Source organism: Diceros bicornis, chromosome 26 (assembly GCF_020826845.1).
Source record: "Diceros bicornis minor isolate mBicDic1 chromosome 26, mDicBic1.mat.cur, whole genome shotgun sequence".
Classification (NCBI taxonomy): Eukaryota; Metazoa; Chordata; class Mammalia; order Perissodactyla; family Rhinocerotidae; genus Diceros; species Diceros bicornis.
Window position 1 is genome coordinate 45,937,723 of NC_080765.1, and position 19,699 is coordinate 45,957,421.

At 61.6% G+C, this 19,699-nt stretch overlaps 2 protein-coding genes across 2 annotated transcripts; both read right to left on the minus strand.

Annotated features, from left to right (window-relative positions):
• Positions 1 to 6,994: 6,994 nt before the first annotated feature.
• Positions 6,995 to 9,705, minus strand: NTN3 (netrin 3). The gene is made up of 6 exons (XM_058570273.1): positions 8,504 to 9,705; positions 8,245 to 8,433; positions 8,005 to 8,154; positions 7,832 to 7,882; positions 7,651 to 7,725; positions 6,995 to 7,356 (listed from the first exon to the last, which is right to left on the minus strand). Exons 1-6 carry the CDS (start codon positions 9,429 to 9,431, stop codon positions 7,007 to 7,009), a joined length of 1,743 nt encoding a protein of 580 aa, XP_058426256.1. The 5' UTR covers positions 9,432 to 9,705; the 3' UTR covers positions 6,995 to 7,006.
• Positions 9,706 to 15,286: 5,581 nt separating this feature from the next.
• On the minus strand, positions 15,287 to 19,699 carry TEDC2 (tubulin epsilon and delta complex 2). The gene is made up of 10 exons (XM_058570278.1): positions 19,631 to 19,699; positions 19,444 to 19,542; positions 19,139 to 19,209; positions 18,609 to 19,014; positions 18,063 to 18,116; positions 17,288 to 17,420; positions 17,056 to 17,167; positions 16,847 to 16,948; positions 16,209 to 16,399; positions 15,287 to 15,855 (listed from the first exon to the last, which is right to left on the minus strand). The coding sequence occupies exons 1-10, from the start codon at positions 19,654 to 19,656 to the stop codon at positions 15,709 to 15,711; spliced, it is 1,341 nt and encodes a 446-aa protein (XP_058426261.1). The 5' UTR covers positions 19,657 to 19,699; the 3' UTR covers positions 15,287 to 15,708.

The following is a 19,699-nucleotide window of genomic DNA, read 5'->3' on the forward strand; positions in this document are numbered from 1 at the left end:
AACAGATGGACACTCAGAAGAATCCCAAAGCACTTGGGCCCGAGAGGAAAATTTAATTCTACATAACAACAACAAGGAGCATTTACCAACTTGTTCTCGGCATGTGACCCTCCAGCAGGCATCTTTACACGATGGGAAGGCAGGCGGTGCCCAGCCTCAGCCCTGAAGCAGAGCACAGGGATTTTTCAAATATTAATGACAGCAGGCATTCCGCAGTGACTACTAGGCAGTCGGTTACCAGGGAACTTGATAGTGGGCCCTTTGCTGGTGGCACACAATGGAGGGCACGTGCCAGGTACAAAGGGGTGTAACCATTAGCAAGGCACTAGTCACAGCACTGCAGGCCAGCTGGCTGGCCCATCTATCTGTCACCCAGTCGGAAGTTCAAATGCAGGTCTTATCAGTGGCACCTGAGCCTACGGCAGGGCACCCCGAGCAGGGCAGAGCCCCAACCTTGTTAGCCACTCAGAAAGGTTCCCTGCATCCCTTTCTTGGGCAGAACACCTTTTTCCCAGTCTGGTCTGGCCTCCACACAGGCGGGGGCTAGGGTTGGAATGGCACCCTGCTAATTCAGGATCTTCATCTTCTGAGCTCATCTTCGCACCCAACAGCAGGTCTGCGAAAACACCCCACAGGGCACAGGGTAAATCGTCTAGCTGTGCAGAAGGAAAAGTAGAGGAAGAAAGCTCAGCTGTCAGCAGCATGAGAATTCTGTCGGGTCTGAAGTCCAAGCAAGGTCCTTGTGACAGGTGTGCCCCAGAAGGCCAGGCACACAGCAGGCTCTGGGCAGCACTTCTAGACCTGGCCCAGGAGGGAGTCTTGTAGGTTTAATCATTTCAACAGACATTTGAGACACTTTCTGAATGCTGGTGTGCCAAGTGCTGGACTACAGATGCAAGGCCCAGCCCCAGCTCTCAGTGAGCTTCTGGCTGTGGGCACACAGGGGTACCGACCACGCCAACTCAGGTGCAGGTGCATGAGAAGAAAGCACAGGGTGTCTGGGCCCCTAGCCCACGAGGAAAGAGGGGGCGGGAAGGCTTCCCTGAGCCTGCGCCTGCCTCGGCTGGATCCTGAAGGACGAGGAGGCTTTCGTCCAGGAAGCAGCAGAAACAGTGTGGACACAGAACAGGGCCTTGGCAAGCCCTTCAGCTCTTTAAGGGGGCAGGCCAGGGAGCATCATTCGTGGCTCAGATTAAAAGACAGTTTCACAGTCCAGCCCCAGGGGCTCCAAGAAGCCAAAGGGCCTGAGACAGAGGCCTGGGGTTCACTGGGCTGCTGAGGAAGGAGAGTGCTCCTGTGGGCTGGGACGTGGGGACGGGACAGCCCAGGAAGGCAGGGAAAGATGCCAGAGGCAGGAGGGGTTAACACATACACCTGGATCCTTCTAAGGCCCACAGGTTTACCAAGAGATGAAAGGTGGAACGACCCTCACTAGAAAAGGAATTACAGAGGATAATTAGGGAACGAGGGCAAAATGACTCAAGGAAAGGCTGAAGGGACAGAGGTGAGGGGAGCTTCTGGTAGGGCGCAGGTAAGGAGCTACATTTAGAACACAGCGGAAGGGCTTTTACTGGGAACAGAATCACCCACTGGTAAACAACAACCCTCAGTGTGTGGTACCCACTCAAAATTGTGTAACAATTAGGCAGACACACAGTTTCGATTACGGGAAACAGGCCAAGCCATGTGTAGTGTGTTGTCAATAGCCTATAAAAGGAGAGAGCACCACTGGGTGGGATGGAGGGAGAAACCACGACAGCTCACACCTGACCCCTGCCAGCAGATCCTTGTGCAACACCCAGGGGAGACTGAGGAGGTCCCACGGCCAGGCTGGGGGACACAACCGCACAGGACAGAATGAGATCTTGTCTCACGTGCCCCTGAGCGAGCAGGTTCCATCAGAGACAAAGATAACTGCTAACAGCCCATGGTGCACACTTATCTAGAGGCTGGGCCAGCCCTGCCGGGCCATGTGCCACCTGTGGGCAGATAGGGGCTCCTTCTGCAGTGTCAGCCTTTGCTCACCCTCTGCCTCCAGGCCCTTGAGTGTAGGAGAAATATGGGAGAGTGGGCACCACACACTTGGCCTCTGTGTCCTCAACAGCCTTTCCCAAGTCCGGCCTGCTGCTAATGCTGACGTACCACGAGAAACTCGGGTCCTGGAAGAAGAGTGAGGGGACACTGAGAATTCTGCAACCTTGGGTCTATCTCTGGGTCTGAGAAGGCCTTTTTTCAGAGACCTAGTTGTGAGAACGCTCTAAGAGGACCAACCCTCAGTCCGGAGGGAAATGGAGTCCTTTGAGACCAGTGACAATCTGGAAGTTTCCCAAAAGGCAAATAAACACGTGAGACAGGAAGGCCCCTAGAATCTGTCATGTGATTTTTGCACCTTTAGTGTCTTACATCTTGCTGTTTACTCTAAACAACAAACTGAGGCTCTGTGACAGAAATAAAAAGCCCACTATGCTGCCCCCAGGCCCCACAGAAGCACGACTTATAAGTCACACTTCAGTCACCGATTTACTTTGGGTTTTATGGACATAAGACATTAGGCACCTCCAGGGCTCAGTCTTGTTTTTCTGACTCTACACACTCTCCTGGGAAGGCCCACCCTACGCCCCCGCTTCAGTGTCACACAGGAAGGAGAGTCCAGGACGCTCTCCTTGGCTCCAGACCAATATATATCTACCTACCTCCGCGAAGTCTTACTGATCCTCAGCTCAGCAAACTGAAAGTCATCACTCACCCCCAAGCCTACTCCCTTCCAGCACACTCCATGTGGCATGGTGCTGCCACTCACTCAATCTTGGAGTGTTCCCTAAGTCCTCCTTTCTCCAGGGCCCTTCCCATCTCTGCAGCCACTTGTCTCATGGTCTTGCTCTGCTTTCTGCTCCCTGCCACCCTTCCTCAGTGCCTGGCCTTACATCTTGTTAGGTGTGCTGCAGTGGTCCCTTAACCAGCCCCGACTCAGTGCAGCCCTTCACCAACCCATCCTGGTCACCACCGCCTGCTCACCGGTGGAGAAGACAATCTGATCAGTCACTCACAAACCCAAGATCTCTTGGTGGCTTCCCACTGCTCTCAGGTTAAAATCCAAACTTAAACCTGGTACGCAAGACCTCTCCTGATCTGTCACCAGCCTAGCTCCTTACCTTCATCTCCCTCTCTTCACCCCACTGCCCTTCTCCCAACAGCCGGTGCATGGTAGCCAAGCCCTTGTTACTTCACACACACTGTCTCTTTACCCGGAAGGCTCTTTGCCTCACACGGTCTTGCCACTCCTATCCGTTCTTCAAACCTGAGCTCAAGCCCTTCACAAGAGCCTCCACTAAAAGCCAGCTGGATGCCACTCCTCTGTGCCCATACCAAGCTCTGTCTGCCTCCATGGGAGTGCCTACCACAGGGCCACAGTTCGCTGGCCTGCCTCCTCACTGCACTGGAAGCTCCTTAAGGGCAGAGACTCACTCAACTTTGTGACCACAGGGCACAAGCCCTCCTCATGTGAAATATGATTTCGACAAGCTTGTGTTGAAAGAATAACGAAAATCATCGAGTAATGAATTCAAGTTGATTCTTAGTAAAAAGTCTTTTTTTTTTTGTGAGAAGCACTAGCCCTGAGCTAACATCCGATGCCAATCCTCCCCTTTTTTCCTTGGGGAAGATTGGCCCTGGGCTAACATCCGTGCCCATCCTCCTCTACTTTATATGGGATGCCACCACAGCACGGCTCAGCAAGCGGTGCATCAGTGCGCACCCGGGATCCAAACCTGCGAACCCGGGGCCGCCACAGCAGAGTGCGCGCACTTAACCACTGCGCCACCGGGCCAGCCCCAAGCCTGACGTTTTGTTTCTTTGATATTATCTCCATTTGGAAAGTGACACTGGAAACAGCCACTGAAATTGCTGCTTCCAGTTGAAAAGGGCTTCTTTCTTCCACGTACAGAGTTGTCATAACAGAAAAGGTATGCTCGAACAGGTAAAACATTGAACAGGGTAAATGTTAAGTGCTTTTTTATAACCTGCTTCATTGTCCTTATGTACTCTAAACCACAAACCATCCAAAAGCAAACATTTAAACATGTCTTCTGAGGTTGGCTCAAGACTGTAATGAAAATTAGGAGCAACGCTGCGTGCCCAAGGTCATTTGGCTTGCTGGACGTCCTGCCAGGTGTGGTCAGCGAGAACTAGCGAGGCCCACCTGCAGGTGAACTTGCAGATCCAGGGGGTGAATTGTATTATTGTTATGAAAAGCCTACCTAGATTACTAGATTACTTCTACATTCCCCAAAGGTCACCCTTAACCCAGATGAAAACCACCGCACTAGTTTTAGCACCTCGGTTCATTTTAACAACCATTCAGAGAGAACCCTGGGCCCACTTCATGCCAGGCAAGGGGGGGGGGCAAAGACGAACGTGATGTGGCTGCAGCCTTGTTCCTAGGGAGAGACGAGCTTCTAAACAGAGCACTACGCAATAAGCGCTTCACGTAAAGGCTTTATCTGAGAGCTGAGAAGATTAAATGAAGACCAACCTTCAGAAGAAAAAGAAGCATATGTGGGGTCATATCACTGGCTGGGAAGGGTAACTGTAAAACCTGTGTGAGATTTCTTGATCTCTTCTTACCTAGGTTTGTTTCTCCCAGCACACTTGTCTTCAAGACCATTAAGCAAATGGTTACAGGTGCCTACACTATGGCTGGGGATAGAAAGTGAAGACAGAGCCCTCACCCTCAAGAGGAAACAGCTATGTCTCCCAAATCACAGGATAGTTTTTTCTGCAATTGCCTGGAAGTCCCTGCTGACTCCGGAGCAAACATACAACAAAATAAGGAAACCACCTTTGAGTGCTTCTACCTGCCCTGGAAAGGCAGACAGATTCCCTCCTAGGAATAAGCAGCTGAGGAGAGACCACAACACCAGCATCACAATCACAGTCACACAGGCCACCAGGCCCGTGCCTCCCCCGCACAGCGCTAACCTAACCATCAACCTGTGCCTCTGCACATCCCAGTGGTCCTCAGACGACCTTTGGCCTTTAATGTCAGCCCAGCAAGACGTAACCCAAGAGACCCACAGCACAGCTGTTTCCGTCCTGAGGTCACCAATGAAAACCTGTGGCCAGGCCACCAGCACCCCTGCCCAGAGAGGACAGTGACCAGGTGCAGCCCATCCCTCACCTCCAGCTGTGCCTACTCAAGGCTCGGAAAGCCCGGGGCCCTATGGAAATGCTTCCGTCTCCCGGCACAGCGGCCAGGCCAGGGGGCACTTGGCCAGCGGGCTCGGAGACTGGCAGAAACCTAGGCGGCAGGTGGGCGGGCGCGCGCGTCATCCTGGGGCGAGCGCAGGGCCCGGCGGTGAGGAGTTGCAGGTCTTGGACGGCAGAACGTTATCAGAGAATCTGTCGCAACCCCGAGTCCAGAAGAGGATTTCCTACCCCGCGGAGACGGAAAGTGCCCCGAGGAAGGAGTGACACAGGGACGGCTCTTGCCGACGCCGCCTCGCCCTGCGCCGCCGGAGGGCGCGCGGACAGCGGCCGGTCGCGGGCTCCGGCTCTGCCCCCGGGGTGGGTGTCCGGCGGGGCCGCGGTCGGCTTTGGCCCGGTGGGTGCCCGATGACGGCCGCGCGGACTCCCGACCCCCAACCCGCGCCGCGGCCGCCCTCGCACCCCGCTTCCGAAGGAGGCCCCGAGCCCGGCGCCGCGGCCCCCTCAGCACGCCCCTGCCGCGGTGACAGCCGGTGATCCGACCCCGCAGCCCCAGCGCCGGGCGGTCACGGCCCGCCCTCCGCCCGCAGGGCCGGCCGCGCACCCACCTCCGCCCGCCGCACCGCTGTCTCAGCTCGCCGCGCCGCTGAGCGCTGGCACTTCTGCGCACGCGCGCACGCGGCCCCGCCCCCGCCGAGCGCGCGCCGCCGCTGCCCACCCCGGGCGCCCGCGGGTCTCCGCCGCAGCGGGTTCCGGGCATGCGCGCTGACGCCCCGCGGCGGGACGGCGGGAGCATGCGCCGGCCCGGGACCGGTCTGGGCGCGGAGGGGTGGGGGTTGGCGCGCGGCTCTTCTGGGCTCGAGTGGAGCGAGCAGGGGGCTGCGGCGCCCCGCCGAGGGCCGGGCCGGGGGCATCCGGAGCTGGGAGGGCTGCTCGCCGGAGTCGCCGCTGCCCCGCCGGGTTACGCGTAGGCCTGAGAACGCGCGTCCGTGTGGGCACGATGTCGGTTCTGAGCCGGCGGAGAAGGGGCACAGGGGGTCCTTGGGGCGGGACCAGAGCAGAGGAACCCTGAGGCCGAGGCTGAGAGAGACAGCCGGACAGAGACAAGAGACAGGGACACAGCAGGCCAAGAAAAAGGCCGAACACAGGCAGAGACGCAGCAGGAACGGGACACGGACGCCCAACCGGCAAACAGGGCAGGCAGAGGTGACAGGCGGGACAGATGGGGACCAGAGGCCGCCGTCCTTGCTGGGGGAGGAGTCACACCGCCCTCCGCGAGTCCTGGCAGGGGGCGGGGGAGCCAGTGTCACTGAGCCCCATAGGGGTCCACAGGTGTCTGTGGTGGCCACAGTGCCTCTTGGGGAGTCAGAGCGCTCTCAGAGTCTGTGGGGGTAGAGTCACAGCGGCCCTTGCGGTGTTCGCAGAGCACCGAAGTGTTCAGCCCCACAAGAGAGTTCACAGCCTTCCGGGGGGGGATCACTGTGCCCCTTGGAGGGGGCAGATAGCGCGAAGGGGGGGGACCAAGGAGTTCTTTGGCATGACAGTTGCCCAAGGTAGCCTCGAAGCAGCTCTTTGGGGCTATCACATCCCTCTCTGTCGGGGCGTCGCTGCGTCTGTCACACCCCAACTGGGCACAGGCGCGAGGCACCGGGGGAGGCACCTGACAGGGTCGGGGGCCTAGATGGCGAGACGCGCGACGCGAGCAAAGACTCCTCGACAGGCGAATGCACTGGATGAACGTGCGCCTTGATGTGGGAGCAACACCCCGCCCGGACCCCGCCCGGTCCCCGCCCGGCCTGCGAACTCAGGCAGCCCCGCAGCGCCCCCGCCGCTCTCGCCGCTGCAGCCTCCGAAGACGCCGCGTCCACGCGTCCCGCCAGGGCAGCATGAGACTCCCGCGGGCGGCGCTGAGCCCGGGCCCCCGGCCCCCAAGGTCTCCTGCCGCTGCCCCCGGCCCGCCCCCCAGCAGCAGGTAGCGGCGTCCCGGTAGTAGGCGCGGGCAGCCGCAGGCCGCGTCCCGCGCGGGCACCCACAGCGCGCTGCTCCCGCGCCGCGCGCGCTCCTCGCCGCTCCGGAACACGGCGAGCACGGCCACCGGGAAGCGCATCCACGAGCCGCGCGCCTCGCCGCGCGCGCCCACCGCCACCTGCACCGCTGCGGGGAGGGCGACACGGGGGCGGAGTCAGGAGGGGCGGGGCCAGGAGGAGGCGGTCGCGCGGAGGAGCACAGGGTCCCGCAGTGGGGGGGCGGGGAGTGCTGAGCAGGGACACAGAGAGGACACACCGCACGGGGGGCACAGAGAGGACACCGGGGGCTGACAGGGCGGGGCCAGCGACAGTGGGGGACCTGAGGGATGGCCTTGGGGACCAGCAAGGGTCAGGGTATCCAAAAGGCAAGTGGGGAGAGCAAGGTGAGAAAGTGGGAGCAGGAGGCCTGAGGGCGGCCTACCGTAGTCCTTCCTGCAGAACTTCTTCAGGCTGATGCGGTAGCTGCCTCGGGCCGGTTTGCAGTGTGAGTCGCAGTCTGCGGGGGCAGGGCCGGAGGCTGACACACACCCCACCTCCTTCCTCTACTCTCTCCTCCTCCTCCCACGGACATGCCAGTCTGGGACTGTACTGTGTCCACTCACCTTGGGGCTCCACAGGGCTGCTCTCCTCAGTGGGTCCAGGGACAGGGGTCTCTGCGGAGAAGGTGGGAGAATGGCCTGCGTTTGAGGGGAACAGGGCTCAGGGGACAGTAGGCAGCAGCAGGGAGCTGGGGTGGCCTCGGCTGAGGTGGCCTAAGCAGGGCAGGGTCACTCACTCACGCAGGGTGCCACCGGAGAGCGGCTCTGCTGGAAGCCAGGGGCACAGCGGTTGCAGGTGAGGCCAGTGACACCGTCCTTGCAGGGACACTGCCCTGTCGTCTGGTTGCAGGTTTTGCCAGCGGCACCAACAGGGTGACAGTCACAGGCTGAGGACAGAGGTGGGATGATCAGAAGCCCATCTGGGGATGTGGGAAACCCAAGGGTGAGGGTGTGCAGGTAGCTGGTGGCCGGCTCACCCCTGCAAGCACGGCGGTCACTCAAGGCACGGCCTGGGTCTCGATAGAAGCCCTCCCGGCAGTAATGGCAGTGGCGGCCAGCGGTATTGTGCCGGCAGTTGAGGCAGACACCACCACTGCGGCGGCCGGACAGTCGGTACAGCTCCATGTTGAAGCGGCAGCGGCGGGCATGACCATTGCAGGAGCAAGCTGTAGGGAGGGATGGGTCAGGGCCAGGCTGGCCGGGTCCAAGATCCCCAGGCCACCCTCCAGGCCTCACCAAAGCAGGCGTGGGCTTCCCGGGCAGTGGCCCGCTGCCATGGCCTGTCACAGTAGAAGGGCTTGCAGCGGCTGCAGTCGGGGCCCTCGGTTCCATGTCGGCAGTCGCAGATCAGGTGGCCCTGGGTGTCCAGCAGGCACCTGGAGGCATGCCCATTGCACTTGCAGCGACCCCCCACCTGGAGCTCAGTGGCTGAGTAAGAGTAAGGGACCATGGCCTCAGAGTCCCTGGTGTCCTCCAGCATAGCAGGCCTTGTGAGCACTACTCGAATGTCCGTGGCAGTCACCCAGTCTTGGAGCACTGGGCTGCTGTCCAGATCCAGGCCTGGCGGGCTGCCATCCTGCACACTGAAGGCCAGAAGGCCACCACCATCAGACTGGGCCTGGGGCTCAGGGAAGCAAAGAGCTTCAGGCCCGGGGCCAGCTGGGCCATTGGCAGGGGCAGGCAGGCGGCCGTAGTCCAGGCCACAGTGGGAGGAGAAGAAGCCCAACGGGGCCCAGGTGCGGCCATGGTCCTGCGACTTGAGCAGGGCCACAGAGGCAGGGGGTGCCGAGCAGAAGCGCAAGCTCACAAACACCAGCTCAAAAGCTTTGCCCAGGGGCACTGTGAGGGTCACGTTAAGGGGCGCCTTCCTCAGCGACTCCGAACGCCAGCACACAGGGTTTGCAGTGCCCCCTGCGGAGGTCAGGAGGGCAGCAGGGTGTGCCCGCCGCGGGTCCGAGGCGTCGCAGACCCGCGTGGCCGGTCGCCCGCACGTGCTGGACGCCAGCACCTCGCGCCCCAAGGCCGCGTTCACCAGGCCGGGCACACAGCTGCGGGGCGCGCCCCCCTGGTCATGGCAGGGGTCGGCGGGCGCCGGCGGCCCCGGGCTGAGCGCGGCCGAGAGCGTGCCTGCGGTCAGCAGCAGCCCCCAGGGCCAGCTGGGCATGGCCGGAATCACCGTGGGTCAGCCAGCCGGCCGGGTCCCCACGCCGCTGCCCTCAGGGACAGAGAGCCTGGGTCCGAGGCTCTGCCCGCCGGCTCGCAATGCCGAGCAACCAGAGCCCCCACGGCGGCCCCAGCCGGGGCCCAGAGGTGGGAGCAGCCACAGGCACGTCCCGGGCCGAGCGCAGCAGCGGAGATATTGCCGCGTCCTCCCGCTGGGCCTGGAGCGGTGACAGGCGTCGCCCCAGCTCCCGGCGCCTCCGCCCGCGGAGGCCCCACCCGCCACCCGCCGCTCCCACTCACCCACCGAGGGCCGGGTCGAGCAGGTCTCCCAGCCTCCCGGGAAGGGCCGAGGGCGGGCGGGGCCTGGGGCTCCGGGGCCGCAGCCTCCTCCCAGCTGCAGCGAGGGCGGGCGAACTGTGCCAGGAGGGGGTGGGGGGCGCAGCAGGCGCAAGCCTGGGCCCAGCCGGGGGCGGGGCTGCTCGGGCCGGGAAGGAGGGAAGGGAGGGGAGGGGGCCTCGTCGGCAGAGCCGGAATCAGAAGCAGATTCAGACACTGGCTGGGCCAGCGGGGGAGGGGGCTGGGAGGCCCGGGAGCCTGGGGAGGGGCCGGGGAGCCAGGAATTCGCTGGCAGGAGGGGTCTGGAGGGGGCGGCTTAGCCACGCAGCCCGTGGGGGACCACCCATTAGGGTCCCCGGCCCGCAGCCAGGCCTTGACTGCTCCTGGGGCTGTGGCACGTGCTGGGCAGGGGTCTGGCCACCTCTTCCCCCAGGCCCTTTAGGCAGGCTGGGCCCTGGATCTGAGCATTGGAACCCGGATGCTGCCTTCAGTCTCTACAAGGCACACCCAGGGCAGGGGGAGCCCAGCTGGGCTGGTCGTTATGGGGTGTCCCCAAGGCAGCAGTCTGCTCTAGTAGAAAGAACCCAGGATTGGGGCCAGATCTGACTTTTAATCCAAGCTGCACCAATTTCCAGCTGTGTGGTTCAGATTCCTTAACCTGCTGGAGCCTCAGTTTCCTCATTGGCCAGATGCCTGTTATTCAACTTTGCAAAGCTGTCAGGGGGATCTGATTAGCTGCATAGGTGTTGGATGTAACCAGGGGCTCAACAGACTTGAGTCCTTCCTGCCTTGTGTTCAGAAAGGACTGCCCCCCCGGCCCCCTGCCCAGGACTGTCCTGAGCTCACCTAAGGGATGAGGCTGGTGTCCCCAACCCGGATCAGACAAAAAACTCTTGTCCCAAAGCATCCCTGGGTCTCTGAGTGTAGTTGCATCACCATGATGGTCCTAGCCTTCAGAGCTGGCGGGGAGGAAGTGGGAGCTGTTCATGTGTGTGTGGGAGGTGAGTGGGTGGGTATAGCCCACTAGGTGTCAGAGCCTCTTGGGGTTCAGGGGTTTGGTCAGCTGTTGAGGACCCATGGGGAATGATAGGGAGTGGGGTTTGATCCATGGGGAGGGCCTGGTCACAGATTGCTGAGTGTCAGAACCCCAGAGCCTGGCTCACATACCAGCAGGTTTGGGTAGGGAAATAGAAGCCCAGCTGGGTAGCCTGGGCAGCAGCTGGGGATGGGGCAGCTGCAGCTGAGAGTTGCCCCGGCCAAGAGAGGCAGGAATCACTCTGGACAGAGCTTTAGGTCCTTGATGGAGGGGACCAAGCATCCTAGGAAGGGTTTGCCCCATGCAGAGCGGGCAGGGAACTCAGGCACACAATCCGCGTGGGAGCAGCGCTGAGGCCTGAAGTTTCAGACGGGAGGCTGACCCCAGGCGAGGCCTTGCAGCCAGGGAAGGACACCACGTGGTGTATCTGTGTAGGCGGAGCTGCCACCCTTGGCCCGGCCAGCGAGGCTGCAAGAACTGATAAGAAGAGGATGGAGAGAGGCAGAACCTTTGTGCTGTTTAGGAGAGGAGGGGCCTCCCAGGGGAAATGGAGCGAGGAGAGGACAAGCAGGAGGGCTTGACCTTGGAGGAGGAGCAGCAGGAAGACAAGGTGCTGACGCCCTCTGGTCAGGCCCTTCCCCAGGCCTGATGTGCACAAATGCAGGGGTCCAGGATGGAGGAACTGATGGGATGATGGAAGACTCTGACAAGACTGAGCCAGGAGGCCCAGAAGGGCTGCTGGCCTCTCCCTTCACCTCTGGCAGCTGCAGGAAGGCTGTGGGTCCCTCCTGCCCCACCGATCAGGCGCCATGGGGCCCCATCCCTCAACTTCCCAATGGAGAACATGTCCCTTATAACAAACAGCTGTGCATAATGAGGGAGCTGGCAGGGTGCATGTTCTGCTCTGGGATGGGTCAAGTTCAGAAACAGCACCTTCCCAACCACCCTCTTCAAGGTGCTTCTGGTCATCAGCCTCAAACCCCACCTGGGATGAGAGGAGCCCTGGTGGGAGGGTGGGGGCTGCAACAGGTCCTTCTGGGACTATTAGAAGCAAGAAGGTGACCAGCTGGCCACAATAGGGAGAAACGCCCAGGCACAACACGGGTTCCACAGGGCCTGAGACAAGTGTCCAGGGAACCCTGGCTGTCTGGACTTCAGGACTCTTGCCAGAAGGGAGGAAAGCAGGAGCAGCACCCCGCCCCCACCCTTGTCAGCTTTGCAGGCTTTGTCTGCAGCCCAGCCTCGGGGCTAGGGTCTGCAGAACATCTGGTGGCTTCTGGTGTAGGTGGAAGGAGGCCCCTGGGGCTCAGCCTGCTGCAAGTGTTCACTGGGGTCAGCAGGCAGGGAGCCCGGGCCCAGAGGGTTGCTGCACCACCAGTTAGCTCCCCAGGGAGGAGGCTGCAGGCAGCCCGGTCTCTCTTCCCTGGAACGGCCTTCTGCACACATTCTCTTCTGGCCCCCAGGGCAGCCCTGGCAGATGGTGTGCTGGGTGTCGGGGAGGGCCTTCCTCCCAGCCCCCAGCCCAGGCTCATTGCTCTTTGTGGACTCATCACCTGACCCCAGCCCGACTGTGGCCTCTCACACTTACCACCTCTCTGCTGGCCATGCCCCCTCCTGGCACCTTAGAAGAGGCTCCGCCTCCCAGCCCCCACCTGTAATTCCTCCTGCCCCTGCAGTCCCTCTACCCCCAGCCCCACTCAGAGTGACAGTCGCTGGTTTGGGGGCATGCAGGGAACCTATCTGAGGGAGAAGGGACAGAGGGGGCCTGACAGTCCCAGGCCTCAGAGAGCTGAGGTCTTTCCCCTAAAAGGCCGACTGATCAAATACTCTGGCCTACTGCCCAGGGCCTACTGCCCCCGCCAGACGCTTGCAAGCCACACTTGTTCACGGATCGTGCAAACATTTATTGAGCGCCTATTATGCCTCGAGGGGCTTCCAACCCAGCGGGGAAGACAGATGGCTGGGGGAGAGGGACAAAGCAGGCTGCGCCTCGCCCCAGGAGGGTGGCCACCGCGAGTTCGGGGCCCGCCGCCGCCCTGCACCGTGCACAGCCGGCAGGGCTCCGTGCCGCGCAGACTCCCGCCCGCCCCGCGCTCAGCCAGGCCCGCTCTGCAGTCGCGACCAGCTCTGCGCGCCAAGCGAAACGCTGAAAAGCAACATTGGGCGGAGAGGATGCGAGAGGAGCAGAGCCGAGTCGGGGGAGGGGAGGAAAATGACCCGTAGCCCCCTCCGCCCGTGCTTCCTAAGGATTAGGAAAGGAACGGTTTGGGGAGGGAACCTGGGGAGGGGGTTTCCGCGACCCGCGCGCCGCACTGCGCTCGCCGGCCTGGGTGAGGTCTGGAGGGAGGAGGCGCCCAGCTCGCCGTGACCTCGCTGGTGAGGGGGGCTCGCATGCGAGCTCAGGGCGTCCCTGGCTTCCGCTGCCCCCCGCGCGCGGCCCTCCGCTGCCGCCGAGCGCGCCAGCACAGGAAGGCGGTGGCCAGGAGCCCGAGGCCCACGCCGAGCGCGGCCAGCGACGCGCCCTGGGCCAGGTCCAAGCGGGGTCCGCGCAGCGAGAAGGTGATGGTCGTGGAGGCGGCACCGGCCAGCAGGGCGACGCCGCCGAATGGCAAGACGCAGCGCGGCCACGAGCTCCCCACACCGCCGGTGGCCAAGAGCAGCGCGCGCAGGGCCCCGGGAGGCTCGGGGGGCGCGGGGGGCTCGGCAGGCGCCGCGGGCGGGGGCTCAGGCGCGCTCATGCCGCGCTCGGGGTGGGTGTGGGGCGTACGCGCAGCCCCAACTCCGGTCCTCACCGGCCACGTCAGAGCGGATTGGCCCGGGATGCGGTGACGCCACCGGCAACGCCGGGGAGAGGAGTTCGCCACCACCTCCTGGTTTGGCGCGGAATCGGGGTGGGCGGGCGCTAACCTGGAGGGGTTCTCCCTTTCCTGCTGTGGGCTCCGTGTGTTGGGGCCTTCCCAGAGCTTCCCCCTCATGCTATCCACAGCACCTCCCTGCCCAAGGCCCAGGCGTCTGCAGTGGCCACAGGACACCACCAGTGCCCAGGACTGGCACCAGGTAGGTGGGTCACTGAGTCAACAACCTTTGGGTGCCCATCCGGGCCTGGCTAGGGATCAAGGTGGATAGAACCACTGCCCTTGTGGGGCAAAGGTCCAGTAGGGAAGGTGCACAATAACAAGTGACCCGGTGGATGAAATAACTGGTGGAGACTACCTGCTACAAAAACTGATTCTGCGGTGGCAACAGGGTGTTGGTGGAATTCACTCTGGGGATTAAGGGTTCCTTGAGACCTGAGCACCTAGGCATAAGCTCTGGAGGCAGCAGTGGGTGACCAGGAGGTGGGTGGTTGTCCCCCAGGCTCCCCCTTTCCTGTGGTTCCTGCCCTGGGCAGTGGATGGAGCTGTTCCACTCCCTGGAGGCCCCTCAGTGCAATGAGGACCCTGGCTTTTCATTTCCTACTTTGGTCTGTCATCTGGTCCCAGCAGCCTTCAAGACCCAGGACTCCAAGTCGAAGGTTTCTGGCCTACTGGACTGTGGAGCCCTTTACAAGCAGGGCCTCCTCCCAGGGGCCTGGATTCACCATGAAGCTGCCTCAACACCACCCAGTTCACCCCCCATACATGCAACACTTCACCTGGCTGTCAGACCTGGCCTTCTCCAGGAGCTACCTGCTTCCTAGGCCTGGGTCCCTTGAGGCAGAGGCTGGTGTTATTTCCTGTGCACACAAAGGGCCAGTGCCCCAGCTCTGAGGATTGTGCTTTGTCCATAAAGGTGCTCAGGAAAGATTCGTTTAAAGAACGTCACAGCCTCCCAGCCCTCACCAGAACCCAGCATAGCCGCTGCCCTCCCCCACCTCCAGGGGGACCCTGCACGCACTCCTCTTGGCTACTGGTGGCACACGGGGCTTGTGGCTGGGCTGCATGCTGCCATTTGGCATCATCGCCCTGATAGCCAGCGCCGCTGCCATGGCCCATCACCTTCTCACTGTGTGGACCCTGCCTGGATCTGGACCAGGGTGCGTCGCTGGCTGTGCTCCGCGCAGGCCTCGGGCTCATCATCTTCTTCATCTTCATACATCTCGTTCATCTTCACCCCAGCCCCAGGGGTAATAACCAGTACCCCCAGTATGACAGGAGGGACAATACTGGGAATTGAGGCTCAGAGCCCTTAAGAATCTTTCTGAAAGTCCCAGAGCAGCAAACAAGTCATGGTGTAAACCCAAATCTGACTGGTGTAAACCCAGAGGCCATGACCTTGACCTCTATACTTTCTTGCCTTCCACAAAGCAATTGATTCTCCTTCAGCAGGGGAGGCAGGAACCTTGGAAGAGGTGATAGTAGAGCAGGTGAGGGGTCACGGCTGAGGGGGGATGGGCCTGTTCTCTGGCGCAAGCTCAGTTGGGGGACCCACACTGGCCACAGCAATGGCCCAGGAGGAGGTGGTGGGCATGGATGCCAGGAGAGATGTGATATGACTTAAATATATATACTTTCTAAAGTAGTTTTAATGTCACACAGTGGCTTTTAAGTCTAAAGCGAGAGAAAACAGAGGTAGCTAAGAAAAGCCCCCCATAGGCCTCTGATCTTCCTGAGCCTGTGGAAAGCCAGGCTGAGCCAAGCCTTTGACCAGCAGGTTTAGCAGCTATGAGAAGGGCCCTAGGTTCCTCAGGAAGAGCCAGGGGGCCATCCCCATCCCACCTCAGAAACCTGCTTTCCCAGAGGGGTACAGGCATCTCTGGGTCCCCAGGCCCACTGCAGAAGTGAAAATCTCCTCTATACGCATTTACTTAACCCTGACCAGGGAGAGTGGAGCTCTCCCGACAGGCTCAGGGTCAGGACCAGCTCACCCTCGCCCCAGGGTCCTGAGCCCTAGGAGTGGGGCTGGGGGGGCTGGCCATGCGAAGGGCTCAGTTAGCAGGTGTGTCTCGCAGGACGGTGAGGAAGCGTTCACCTCCTTCACAGAGCAGGCTGTGCACAGCACGGCACAGTGCCAGCCAGCGTGGCCCCCGAGGCTTCTGTGTGCTCACCAGGGGGAGGAGTTCAGCCATCAGGACCTGGGGGAGCAGTGCAAGGCCAAGGTCTCAGGGAGTCCCAATCCCAGGTGGCGGGTCCAAGGGCCCCACAGGTGGGCCCAGGGGTGGGGCAATTCCAGGGCAGGCTTCGAGGCTCCATGCTCCAGTCCCTCCCTCCTCCCAAAGGCCCATGCTCTCTCCTGCTGCTCCCACTGGCGCTGTGTCCAGCACGTGCACAAGCCTAGAGGCTCCCATCCTCCCTGGGGATCCTAGGTGAGAGTGTAGACAGGCTCTTAAGGCTGAGCCCTCATGAGGCTCCAGACCTGGAGTCCTCCCCAAGGCCCACAGCTCCCCTGGCACCCGCCACCCACTCCCCACCCCTACTCTGGAAGTACCTTTTCCAGGTGGATCTGCTGGTCCAGCATGGCTACCCACAGCCTGAGGGACGCCAGGGTCTGCAGCTCCTGGGTGCTGGAATAGAGAAGCAACTGGGGGCTCCAGATGGTGTCTGTTCCTCCTCCACAGAACGATGGGGCACTGGGGAGTCTCCCCTCAGGCCATGGCACCAGCTGCTGTCCCATCACCGCTGTGAGGACAGGGGATGTGGCCTCATGAGGCGGTGGCCAGGCACCTTCTCCTCACTTGCCTTCAAGGGGGTGTAAAGCCTGCCTTTGTCTCCTAGACAAAACCCTATTGTCGAAAAACAACCATCTCCTGCACTACCAGGCGAGTCATCTGCCAGTACCTGATTCTCACATGCCGCTTTTTCAATAACTAGATAATTAAGCAAACTACTCAAAGTGATACGGTTGTGTGTGTCAGCAGGAGGTATGGGGTGGGGAAGCTGTCTCAGCTGGTCCCACAAGGACAGCTGGTTAGAACTCAGGATGAAGTGGGGTGACACAGGGAAGGGCCTGCCTGCCTCTGCTCCGGGGTTGCTGTTAAAGTCCCAACACTGCCCTGTGGCTAGAGGACCTTGACCCCCAACCAGACTTCAGCGCAGGTGTGAGTAGGGGTAGGGTCGGGGTCTCACCTGCACGCAGCTCCTGCAGCCTGTGGAGACACTGTCCTGCAATGGCCTGCAGCCCCTCCAGGGTAAGCAGGCAGTGGTACTCCTGCATCCAGTCCTTGGGGTCTACGCAAGAGTCAGGGAGTACAGGCTGGGTCCATGCTGGTCCTGAAGCCCTCCTGGAGCCCAGCCCTCCCCATCCCGAGGCAAGACCAGCATAAGGGCCCACTGACCTGCTGTGAGCTCTTCCCCCATGCGCAGTCTCAGCAGTGAGCAGGCCTTCCGCAGGCGCCCCACCTCTCTCTCCACCTCTGCAGCACTGAGCCCGGAGCCGGGCCAGCCTGACTGGACACGGGTCAGGGAAACTCCCCTGTAGCCAGGATCCTCCCCTCCCCTCCCCACAAGGACGAGGTCCGGGAGCTGCTCCTCAAACTCACCAAGTTTAGAGCCAGAACCTCCCCTTACCTTCCCTCCCCCAGGCTCCCACACGCCCAGCAAGGATTCGGTTGTCTGCATTTTCTGGAGGAACTGGGTTTTGGCGGTGATAGTGGCATCCATGGAGTCACTGGTCTCTGTAGAGCTGAGCTGGGCCCACAGGCTGGGATGCACAGACAGGTACCCCGGGAACCAGAGAGGGGTACGGTTATTCCAGCCAGCCGGGCTGGGCCTCTGGAGGTGGGCAAGGACCAGCCAGGGTAGCAGCCCCAGCCTGGGGTGTCTGGCTCTGCTGAATGCCAAGAGGCGGCCTGCAGGGGCCTTGGGGAACCCAGAGGACACTGTCCATGAAAAGGGGACAGAGCTGACCCACTCTGGGAAATACCAGGAGAAACTTCAAGAAAGAAGGGGAGAGGGGCAGGTGACTGGTAGGTGGGACGACTGGTAAGACCTCTGGGTGCTGGCTTGAAAGGCACCACCTCATTTAACCCTCATAACACCTCTGCAAAGCCGGTACTGTGATCGTCACCTCCACAGGGAAGACAATTTGGGAGTCGGAGACACCAACTGCTTTGCTCAAGTTCTAGCAGTTTATGAGTGGCTGAGCTGGGGGCCTCAAAGCCCACTGAATCGAAGGTGACTATGGCAGTCCTAGCTGGGCAGACTCTCTTAACCTGGAGAGTATCCCCACCCAGCAAAGAAAGCAGAGGGACCTGCTGGAAGTCTTACCAACATGGCCCCGAGCTGCTCTCCACCCTCCCCTGGTCTCCCCTCTGCCCCTCCCAGGTGCAAGACTCAGCCTCACCGGGAGTTCTGGGAAGCCGCCTTCCTGAAGGCCATGGGCAGCTGCAGCAGAATCCTGTGAGGGAAGCCAGGGCTCAGAGCAGCCTTGCCTCACATAGGGGCTGCAGGTCCCGCTCCCTGCTCAGAGCCCAATCAGGGATGACGCTTCACCCCCTCCCCCTGAAGAGGGCTTCCAGAGTGACTGTGGGAGCCAGCCCAGTCTAGGTTTGCCCTAGCAGAGAGAAGAGAGGGCACCATGAGCAGAGCACAGGCCCTCAGGGCCTATCTGGAGCCCCAGGCTGGGTGGATAAGAATATAGGGCACCGCACAGCCAGGGAGGAAAGTGGGACAGGCCCCAGCATATCCGACCAGCACCCTCACAGCCAGCTGTTCCATTCTGCCAGCTTCTGGGCATGGGCCTCATGGAGTGGCACCTGGGGCTCCCCTAGCCTACATGCAGTTCAATGCCCTGCCTTCCCCATCACCAGAAATCCCAGACTCCTGTTGCTGGCCAGGGTCTGATCAGGTAGAGACAGCAGTTCCTGCAGAGAGGGTCTGGGAAACCTACCCCTTCTCCTTGAGTGTGAAAGCTTCTGGGGACTGAGAAGCAGCTGATGGGGCTATTTGTTGGTCCCTGAGGCCTGGTCCAGGCTTGGCAGCTCGGGCCCCTCTCCCCATACAGGTCCGATCCCCCACTGACAGAAGCCTGTGCTCAGGGAAGCCCTTGGCAGGCACGGTGGTCCGGCGAATGCCCCTGGGGGGTTTTGTCTCTGATGCTTGGCTGCCACCCCGGCCTGAGGTGTGGAGTGGGGCAGAGGCTGTGGTGGCAGGAGAGGCAACGGACCCAGACTTCAGGCTGGGGGCCCTGTCTCTTTCTCCAGTCTTAGAGAGGCCTTTTCGCACTTGTACAGCCTTCTCCAGTGCCTGGGTCAGAAGCTCCAGCTCTTTGAGGTCTTGGGGGCTGGGTGTGCCTGCTGCAAAAGCCAAGAGTTATGGAGTGCACCCCCCCCCCCACTATCCCCCAAGAGGGGTCCCTCCCCATGCGTGCCAGAAGACAGGCCAGGGCAGTGACTGGCAAAGGTGGTGGTGGAGGTTTACCTGGAGACCCCGCCTCTTCATTAGTTTTCGGTCCTGGGGTTGGCTCGGGAGCCGGAGGCTCGGCTGGTTCCCTGCGAAGACACGGGGCAGCCGTGGCTCGGCCAGGAGGCAGGGCCCGAGCCCAACACCCCACGGGGCCGTCTGGGCTCGGAGCCAACCCCAGCCTCAGGGCTTGTAGGGAAAGGGCGGCGCACCGACGACTCGCAACTCGGAAGCGGGCGCTGGGCGCGGCCTCCCGGCCCCAGGCTCCGAGCGGGGTCTGAGGGCCAAGGGAGGCCTGGCCAGGGGTTCCGGGGTCCGCGTACCAGACCCGCAGCAGCCGCCGGGAGACGCGCAGGCTCCGCTCCAGCTGCCGCTGTCGCTCGGCGCAGGCGTCCAGGGCGTCACGCAGTTCGGCCAACAGCCTGGGAGGTACGCACCGGCGGTCAGCACCCCATCAGCCTCGGGCCGCGCCCCCTCCCGCCCCCACTCCCTCCGCCGCGCTGGCCTCACCGGCGCGAGCAGCCGGCAGGTAGCATGAAAGTGGCAGCGGCTCCTCACAATTTGCCGCCACCGGAAGGT

Bases quoted from the DNA above. Each gene is read 5' to 3' on its own strand.
- NTN3 (XM_058570273.1), bottom strand. From the start codon at position 9,431: ATGCCCAGCTGGCCCTGGGGGCTGCTGCTGACCGCAGGCACGCTCTCG. The intron at 8,434-8,503 runs GTGAGGCCTGGA...CCCTCCCTACAG, and splicing joins GGAAGCCCACGCCTGCTTTG to CTTGCTCCTGCAATGGTCAT. The intron at 7,883-8,004 runs GTGAGTGACCCT...CCTTCTCCGCAG, and splicing joins TCCGGTGGCACCCTGCGTGA to AGACCCCTGTCCCTGGACCC.
- TEDC2 (XM_058570278.1), bottom strand. From the start codon at position 19,656: ATGCTACCTGCCGGCTGCTCGCGCCG. The intron at 19,210-19,443 runs GTACGCGGACCC...GTGTCTTCGCAG, and splicing joins CGGCGGCTGCTGCGGGTCTG to GGAACCAGCCGAGCCTCCGG. The intron at 16,400-16,846 runs GTGAGACCCCGA...CTGTCCTCACAG, and splicing joins GCTGCAGGAGCTGCGTGCAG to CGGTGATGGGACAGCAGCTG.